The sequence below is a fragment of the Amblyomma americanum genome, chromosome 1, assembly GCF_052857255.1.
Source record: "Amblyomma americanum isolate KBUSLIRL-KWMA chromosome 1, ASM5285725v1, whole genome shotgun sequence".
NCBI lineage: Eukaryota > Metazoa > Arthropoda > Arachnida > Ixodida > Ixodidae > Amblyomma > Amblyomma americanum.
In genome coordinates this window covers 177,103,600-177,113,570 of record NC_135497.1, presented here as the reverse complement: position 1 = coordinate 177,113,570, position 9,971 = coordinate 177,103,600, and the positions used below count along the sequence as shown (strand labels likewise).

General features: G+C 48.2%; 1 protein-coding gene across 1 annotated transcript; it reads right to left on the bottom strand.

Annotated features, from left to right (window-relative positions):
- Positions 1–595: 595 nt before the first annotated feature.
- On the bottom strand, positions 596–3,384 carry LOC144114249 (uncharacterized). Its single transcript, XM_077647852.1, has 3 exons — positions 3,282–3,384; positions 1,577–2,203; positions 596–966 (listed from the first exon to the last, which is right to left on the bottom strand). The coding sequence occupies exons 1-2, from the start codon at positions 3,291–3,293 to the stop codon at positions 1,577–1,579; spliced, it is 639 nt and encodes a 212-aa protein (XP_077503978.1). The 5' UTR covers positions 3,294–3,384; the 3' UTR covers positions 596–966.
- Positions 3,385–9,971: the final 6,587 nt, after the last annotated feature.

Sequence of the window (9,971 nt, the reverse complement as noted above, 5' to 3'; positions counted from 1 at the left end):
CCCTTTCGCATCAGGTTTTGGTCGACAGTCGACAATCACGGCCCTCAGCACGTGTACGCAGCATTTTTATGCTCGATTCTTCAAGCAGGATTTTGTGCAGACTTTCAGTGGAAATGCGTACAGTGTCCCCAGTCTCGTGAATACTCATCAGGCTGTAATGACACTATTGGTATTCCTCATCGTCGTAACCTCGCTTGGGCATGTGTTGCATGCTTCAATTTGAGATCATGTGGATCAACGTATCAGTCATTCCATCAATAAATAAGCTGTCTTCAACCCTTGTTTTGACACGCATGAACTTCCATCCATGAACACCCTTCTAATTCACGTTTGGTACCTGTGGCTTTTCACTTATTTAACTAGCGATCGCTTAATTGTTTCATTGCGTGGAACTCTACTCTTTCCATTTTCATGAGATGTACTGACATGTTTTTTTTTTCAAACGTACTTGGGCTGTGAACAGCGCAACGCTGGACCTGAGCTAGACTGCAGAGTGATGCTCCCCAGCCATGATGTCGCCACTTGTACTAAAACTTACCAAACTTACTAAATCATTCTTATACTTACAATATTCACAACAGGCTGATAGCCGCAATTGTTTTCGTCAATTTTTATTCAACTCATATCACAATCATACATCTCTGTACATGTAGGCATCATGAAATTGAGCAGCTTAGGCTATCAAACTTCCGTCGGGCGAAAATTAAGAATTGCCTATAGCTAAATTTTTCATTCTGCGAAACTGCACATATCAAATGGCTGGTGCAACCCGTTAATGGTGACTGAGATTGCGTGCATCAACAAAAACAAATAACAATAAACACAACAAGGCGATGACCGCTTCATGTTAGGCGCTGCCCTCGAGGTATGTCCTATTCCAGCTTCAAAGTGGGCGCTTTTATCCACAGTCTGTCCGCAGAGTAATATGGCCAGGGTGGTTGTTGCGTTAGTACTTCTCGTTTAAAGCTGTGCGATGCAACGAGAAAAAAGTCACATGAGTTGTCTGGGTAGACAGGAGTTAGGCAAGTTAGACACATGAAAATCAATGACAGTGTACTTTCAATTACATGGCATTTTATAAATAGCACTTCATTTGCAGGAAATTATGAGTGACACAATACTGCAATAGACAAGCTAGCAATGTACAGACAAGTAGGCCTATACGCTCCAAAGTCTTGATGAGGCTTAGAGCTGAATAATTCTTGGAGTATGAGGCAACCGTTCCAAGCTTTTCACGGAAAAATCATGAATCTACTAGCAAGCGCTGCATACTTGAAAATCTAATTTCCTGTATGCTTGTGTGAAAAAGAGTTGCGATGTGTTAAAAGTCAAGTAAACGGTATAAATTTAACCAAGCAGTTGGTCTTTCGAACAAATACCTTTAGAGCAATAGATTTTCTTTGGGACAATGAAAGTAGGGTCATAGGTGGTAGCTGATCACTTTATTTTATTCCACAAGAGCTTCACAAGGCATAGGCTTATAAAGGGCATCGGGTATACGAGAAATTAAGTAGTGAAGGTCAGTTTTCTTCAGAAAGCCGCAAAATTTGTCGATATGCTGATTGTCTAAGCTTACCTATTTGTGCCAACCGCCATGGTGGCCACCGCCATATCCGCCACCACCGAATCCACCACCGCCGTATCCACCTCCACCATAGCCAGCTCCTCCAAGTCCTCCGAAGCCACCGAGGCCTCCTCCAAGTCCTCCGCCGCCTCCGCTCTTGATAATGATCACTTTGGCGGCCCCACCAGTGGCTCCACCACCGTATCCGCCCCCTCCGAAGCCTCCCAAGCCACCGCCGTACCCGCCGCCGCCGAATCCGCCACCGCTGTATCCTCCATATCCACCGCCTCCGTATCCGCCACCTCCATATCCTCCTAATCCGCCCCCGTATCCGCCGAGGCCTCCTCCAAATCCTCCTCCACCGGACGTCTTGCTAACCGTGCGGACCAGGTAGCTCTGCGATATGCCTCCGCCTCCGTAGCCTCCACCGCCGTAGCCGCCGCCGCCATAGCCTCCGCCGCCATAGCCTCCGCCTCCATAGCCGCCGCCTCCGTAGCCGCCGAAACCGCCACCCAAGCCACCGAGACCACCGCCCCCATATCCACCGCCGCCGTATCCACCTCCTCCGAGTCCACCGCCACCTCCGCCCAGGAAGCCAGCCTTAGCTGCGTTGACTAGCAGGAGACCGCAAAACAGGGCCTGCGCAAAGTGGGCTTTTCAGCACAGCTGCGACGCAGGGCGCTATCCTTTCCATCAAGAGATTTGATGATGATATGTCAGTATTGTCAAGAATGTCACCTTTTTCGAATACAATGGGTTTGATGTGCGCTCACACTCAATTTTTGTTCGTTATGTGGGTACGTACAGGTTTGGACAGATAAACGGAGCAATCTGCTCTGTTCTAAATGCAATAATTGCTGCCGAAGCTGAAAAGAACATGTGCGGCCGCGAGAAACCGCAGTGGGGACCGCCAACAACCTGTGCTTTCTATAGCCCTGACTATTCATCGGGCAGCGCGTGATGTTGTCACAACAGATCCTGCTCAGTCTACATCTATCCGCACCTGCACCTCTGCCAATTCGCGGCAAAATATACGGCGGAACGCCATAACACTTTCATCCGAACATCATCAGGGAGGGGCAAGACCGCTTGCTTGTGGCTCGCCCCCAACTTCGGCCTTTATTAACAAGAGGCCGCGAAAATAAACAACACATATGTCAAGATATGTGGCGTTTATCGTGTACTGCATGCGCCTCCTGCCGAGACCTTATACCTAGACGTATTCATTAGCATTGCGCAGTCTTATTGAAGCAGACTAATATCAGATGGACGAAAAGTCACACTGGTCTACTCAATGCCGGGCATTCCCCTAAAGCGGAAAAAGTATTCCTTTGTTTGAAATACAAGAATATAGCTGTTCACTTTCTGCAACTCTTTGTGTTGAAGATATGCTCTCTTCTTTCATGTTAACAACGTGGCATAATTTCTCTGTGCTTTTGAAACGGCATAAATATCCTCTATCATGTGTCTTCTAGCAACACCGAAGGGTACGCTCTTGGCAGATGCGGTCACCTCGTGCCGACCACATGGCAACATACTCCTTTTCTTGGGGTTCCTTGTCCACTTATCTGACTTTTCGGCGCTTAAGGCGTGTGAAGCCTCGTGCGCCTGACTATGATTTCGCGCCCGAGCGCCGCTCGACACACGAGCGCAACGAAACGGGATTGCTCGAGCGGCAGGCGCTCGTGTTTCCCGGCAACCTCCGGGCCGAACTCACCGTGGACTTCATGCTGCTCCTGGTTGTGCCGTGCTTTGGGAGCAAGCTGCGTTATGCCGGGCGATCGAGCCGCCAGGCCCTTTTATACGGCCGGAAAGTACCTCGTCTGGAGGGCAAGGACAAACGGTGGAGGGGAGCAGGCATCGCGCCCCTCTCTTTGAAAGGGAACGCCGGTAGCAAGACACAAAGCGGCACGCAACAGCAACGGAGCAGCAGCAGCAGAGGAAGCGGAACAGGACGACCTCGGCGAGTTTACGGCCTCCTCGCCGGACCTGTCTGCAGAGCGGAGCTGCCACGCACGATGCTTGTGCATTCCCAAAACGGTGTAGCAGTTAGTTTCGTTTTCCGCTTCTCTGGAGAGAGATGCTGGCGCAGAAAAACTGCAGGGTAATCAGGTGATCTGAAGCATCGAATCATCGAGTTAATGTTGTACATTATGGGGACAATGAGAACGCCGGCGCGATTGCTGAATGCAACTTGGACTCATTCACAAAACCCCGCGTTGCGCCTCCCTGCATCCCCTCCTTGGCAATGGTAAGAGGCTGGCTCTGGCGTTCCGCAGGAGTAGTATTTACTTTCATTCTTTTATTTATTTAAATATACTGCGGTCTCAAGGAGACCAAGCAGGTGGGCGTGTTTGTACAAACAATTTCTTTTCATTCACATTAAATAACACATACGCTTTGTTTTTGACATATGCAAAAAAAAATGAGAAACGAGAACAAAAATTAACAGATTGGAATTTCAGTGCTGAAAATGATGGTTTTCACGTAATTAGAAAAGTAATCCCCTTGCATAGGCAACCCCACAGATTCATCAAAGTAACACGAAACAAGACATGCTGCGTGGATTTCTTAGTGGGTAGGACATATTTATCGGCACCCACGTGTACGACAGGAGCTGTAAGGGAGCGAACGCGGCGCCACCTAGCCACACACGCTCCGCAATCCTGTTTGGAGTCATTTGCGTTTTTAATCCCGATTGAGTCATTGAATCAGGAGCAGGCTGGCGCCTTTTTCAGCAGCGGACAAGCATTTTGCGCCTTAGGGGTTTGTAGTGTTTAATGTTTCGAAACTACATGTAGGCTATAAACGACGATATGTTAGCGTGAAAATGGGGCGACCGGCACAGAAGATTAGTTGTACTAAAATGTTTCCATATTAAGTTATTAACTTTACGCTCTGTGCAAAAAAGATAACATTTTCTTCGTTGAGGAGGAAATTTAATGCCATTATTGCTTTACATGAATGTTTTGGAGGCAAAAAAAGCGCAGCATATGGTCACAATCTTGAGCTCTAATTCGAGGTTTAAAGGCGTACGCCGCACTGCAGTGTCACTGGTCTCATTCAGACTTTCTGGTTCGTCTCCCGCACAATGTGGATGTCGAGAAAGGGGCGAAGTATATTAAGCCACAACGTTCTATGACGCGTTTACTTCCATATGACCAGCCTCGCGCTAGTATCTTGGGTTTTTAGACTCTTTCGCAATCTTCGCTGTTGGAGTGCTAGCAGCGCACTTAAAGTGCGCGTATCTCCTATATATAGTGCAGAGCTTACAGTTCTTATATTCTCAATTGCGCCACCGCCATCGTAAAAACGAGGCTGGCCTGCATGCTTTGCATCGTCCTAATAACCGAGGCGTTGATGCAGAAAATGCAGGATATGCACGTCGTTTCACCTAAGACTTTACGCAATTTTTAAAAATAAGCTCTGAGCGCGGCGGCAGTCCATCTACAAAGACGCAGGCTGGGCGGCTCCCGAAGGCGATGGTCCTTCTGAGGAAGCTGGCGGGTTCAAGGATGCGGTGCGGTTGTAAAAAGTCTGTTGAAACAATGGTTTGCTTGGTAGCTGTTTTTGTTACAAGAGCGATTGTTTCGGCATAGCATTGTAAGTGGTGTATTACACAGAATACAACTAAGACGTGCTAACTAGCAGGCTGGTTAACTAATAATGAATGGTTAACTTTTTAACTATTGCTGTTAGGCTTCTTAATTATTGAGAGGCAAGTAGTCCACCGTAAGTGATATCCTTGCCCTAGCCTAAAGCAAATGCTCTGAAGCTCTGCAGCGTCAAAAAATCAGGTGCTTTGTTCCGCACGACACCTAAAATGTGCGCATGAGGTGTGCAGGAAGCCCAGTGCAAACAAACCGCCGGAGATGTGTTGCAGTGCCTCAGCGCTAAATTCGGACTGCCTGTGCTATTCTATATACCACGTTATGCACTTTCTTTGCTTCGACACTTGGTGCAATGAAACGTATAGCCGTCGCCAACTGCGTGGGCGTTGTTTTTTAGAACGGCGGAACAAAAGTGAATGCCGTGGTACAATGGCGCAGGCAGTTCGAATTTGGCGCATCAATCACTGCAAGACGGCTGCAGCGGACGTTGTGTTTGCAGTGGACTACGCACGCGCCTCATGCTCCCATTTTCGGTTCGGTGCGTATTAAATAATCGTATTTACTCGCGCTACAGCTCTTTAGATAAAGCCTTTTTCTTCGTTTCAAAAATTCATATGGCATCGTCTTTTTCTTGGCTACGAACCTACTATAATTAGCAGTAACCACCAGACTATATTAATTGCAAAGTTACTTCGTAAACCTTATTTGATTACCTGGCTAATTATTTTTCTAACTATCCGACGATCACTGCAGCTAACAATGTGTTGCTAAAAAGAATTTCTTTCTATTTCAAACGCCATGTTTTTATGAATTTCCGAAAGTGCTCGCTGAAGCATCCGGTAGATACTTCCGACATTTCCACTTGTTTTCCCGAGCCCGATCTCTTTAAATTGGCTCGGGTTCTGCTCAACCAAGGCGCTGTTGGCATTATGCGGTACTCACCGCACGCAACTCGGTGTCTTCAAGGAGTGGCTTGCAGCTCGCTCAAAGAGATTACAAACTCAGAAATACTACTCTCACAAGTTGGCTGAACTTCGAAGCAAGGTGCGCCTTGATTGGTGATGCATTGTTCGTCTTCAACACCTTTAGAACGGAGACAAGAAAACTTCATCTAATTAATAGTGCAAGTAAAATAGATTGCTTTTTTATCTATGTTGACGTTTGTCTGACAGCAAAAGAATTACTGGCCGAAAAAATCGATTAAAAATCTTCCCTCCAGTCGATTCAACCCCTTGACGTTCTTACCGAAAATGATGGGTTGCCACCATTTTGAAGTCAATGGCAGTGTTGCGTAGCCTCTGGGATCCACGACCAAATATTCCTGTCTTCGCACACATTTTGCTTCCGACATCGGTCGGTGATGGCGACACGTGTATTTCATTTCTCGGCCTTTTCTAGCTTATAAAATCTCGGTTTTCAGTAAGAGTGTTTTCGTTCTCGACACGTCGACGCAGAGCAACTTCTATTTGTCCTCAGTGTCCCTTTAAGACTGTTTTCCGGCGTTCACAACATGTAAAATGCCTTATGACTGAAACTTTTTGGACAATCGCGACCTGTCCAAGGTATATTCCACAATGTAATCTTTTTTGCGCCTAATATGCTGCTAAATACGCTTAGGGGAAGCAACAACAAGAGTGCTGCGAGGTGGCCCTTTAATGCTCGCTGCTGTGCCATGTAACTGCACGAGTACAAATCATGTGGGTTATGCGACTTTGACGACGACACCTTCACATGCCAAAACAATAGCGCTGGAAGATCCCTGTGCGAAAGCAGGGAAGCGGAGGCCTTCCCTTGTTTTGTGCTGTAATTTTTCATCCATCCTTACCTGTAAGCTTAACAGAAAAACCTTATTAAGGTCAGATGTGCATTCCGTGTGCGCGGCAAACATTTTGCATTTCTTGAAGAGGAGGTGACCACAAGCATTGCCCCCCAGGTAAAGCCATGCAGCGACATTTCCTCCTCGTCACGTGACTGATATAATAGCGGTGGTCAGCTTCTTCGTGTCTGCTCGAGTCTGAGCCCAACTTGCAAATGATTACTTCCGCGGATGGTTATAACGTCTCGGATGCTAAAATTAACATAACCGCTTGTTTCATCTTTACATGCGAAAGGAGGCAGGCCGCTGCTCTCACGGATACTTCCCGCGGCTCGCCATTAAAAAAAAATCAGCCACGCTCGTTCTCCCGGAAGATGCGGAACAAGAATGCAGTCGCGGAGCCGCCGCGGTGGCTGAGTGGTTACGGCGCTCGGCTGCCGGCCCGAAAGACGCGGGCTCGATCCCGGCCGCGGCGGTCGAATTTCATGGAGGCGAAATTCGAGAGGCCCGTGTACTGTGCGATGTCAGTGCACGTTAAAGAACCCCAGGTGGTCGAAATTTCCGGAGACCTTCACTACGGTGTCCCTCATAGCCTAAGTCGCTTTGGGACGTTAAACCCCCATAAAACCAAAACCAGAATGCAGTCGCTGGTTCACCCAGACGTCCGCGACTATTGCAGGAGATAAGTGGCAGGGTGTTCACACAGTTAAACCGAGTGGACGTGCGAAAACATGTGTTTAGCCTGATTGGCTCTTGGTTTTTCTCTTCTGGGTCGTCGGCACGTCAGGCGACGATATCAGACTCAGGTTAAGCTCTGATCTGGGTTAAGCGGACTTGATCTGTTCGTGCCGCAGATGGAAGGCGACGATGTGCAATGCACAGCGTGAGAGTATGTTGCAGTTTCACACGAGGCGTGATCGGTTGCGGCGATAGCATACTGCTCTCGTGCACTGGTCAGCGAAACTGATCTGATCTCGCCGCAGTGGGTTCTAAACCCAGTCGCGGTAATATTTCTACACCCTCAGCGTCAGGAACGCTACAAGATTCTTGATTGGGTTTGACTGCGTGAAGTAGTGCTCTCACAATAAATGTTCTCTGATGCATATTTCTTCCCGGCATGATGAACAAAACGGAGCGCCTGGGCGACTACGGAAAATGTCAATCCACTGCTGTGTTTCTTTCTATCAGGTGAATTACCATGACGGGGCAAACGCGAACACGCTCTTGATGTTGAAACAGCTCAACGGACGGCAAAGAACGCAAAACAAAGGCCGCTGCAGAGCGCTGACTTCGACTGACAGTTTATGCGGGTCGCCACTCGTATAGGTACACGTCAGCATGTTCCAAACAAAAAGCAAAATAAACTACCAGCGATGTGACTATCTTGCGCCGAATGGTCGAGCGATAGCTGTTCTTCCTAGTCTATCGCACGAATATTGTTAAGCGGGATATGCTTCGGATTCCGTTTAAATGTCACGGCCTCTCAAAGGTCAAACCAACCTAATGACCAAGGTCAATTAGGCTGGCATGGTCTGGTTCAAATCGAAGATCAAAATTTGGGGGCTGGGTGGGTCAAATTTTAGGAGTGACCAAGGTCAAATTTGGCGATTACAATCAGGATGGCCATATTCAAATTAGTCTGGAAATCAATTTTGGTAAAAATCAAAGAACGACAAATTTCAGGGGTGGCCCAAATTTAGCAGTGGCCCGGGTCGAATTTGGAGACTACCACCGCATTGATTTGGCCCAAATAGATTGTAAAAATTCGAGGGTGGGGTGGGCCAAATTTTAGGATCGGCCCGGGCCAAATTGCAGACTACCACCGTATTGAGCTCATTCAAATTAGCCTGGACATCGATTTTGGTCTAAATCGATGGTGGTCAAATTTCAAGGGTGGGGTCAGGAGGAGCAGGAGGAGGAGGAGGAGGAAAGGCAGGGAGTTTAACCAGAATAATAGCCGGTTTTCTACCCTGCAAGGGGGGTAGGGGTGAGGGGAGAAAATAGAATTGCAGGAAATTAAAGTCACTATGTTCACAGCGTTCAGTGAAGTCACAGCCTATCGTGCAGGCCAGAAGTCTTCAGAAAGCGGAGGAGTGCGTTGGAGGCGTTCACCGCCGACGACCGCCGCGGCCAGTGGCCGATAATCTTCGTTTCCGTCAGTGGGCGCAGGTCTAGATGCTCCAGTGCACGGCAGAGAGACTGCCTCGGCGCTGTAGGCAGGGCATTCACAAAGAATGTGGGCTATAGTCTCATCACAACCGCAGATGGCACATGCAGGGCGCCCCAGGCGACACAACAAAGTTGGTTCACGTCGTGGTAGGCCGGATGGAAGCTGAAGCTTCAGATCTGGGTCCAAGGTTTTTAAACGCAAATGCGAGAATTGGCCTGAATTCCACGCGGCAAGCGTGATGTCCCGCGACAGTGGTCTAAGCATGCCCACTGCGTCGGCTCCCGAGATGGGGATGGACACACAATCGCCCTCATGGTGAGCAGTTCGCGCGGCCTCGTCCGCGCGGCGGTTGCCTGCGATGCCTCTGTGCCTCGGCAGCCATTGGTAAACAATATCGCGCCCTTAGCTGATGACTGTGTGGTGGTGCTCACGGATTTCCACGGCAAGTTGTTCATGGGACCAATGACGAAGAGTAGTTGTACCGCTTGGAGGGCTGCCTTTGAATCAATGAAAACAGACGATTGCTGGGGTGTTTCTTCACTGATATGCTCAATGGCGATACGATTAGCAGTAAGTTCTGGACCCGTCGATGAAGAACGGTGTGATGTTTTCACTTTCTTAACTAAGGTCCTTACGGGGATGACTACGGATCCCGAGGAACTGGAAGTTGTCGCTGAGCCATCGGTGTATACGTGCAGTTGGTGTCCATGTTTCTCATGCAAATATTCTAGAGTGGTCTGTTTTAGTGATGTCGACAATAAATCTTCCTTCTTTTTGATGCCCTGTATGGAAAGAAGCACACGAGGTTAG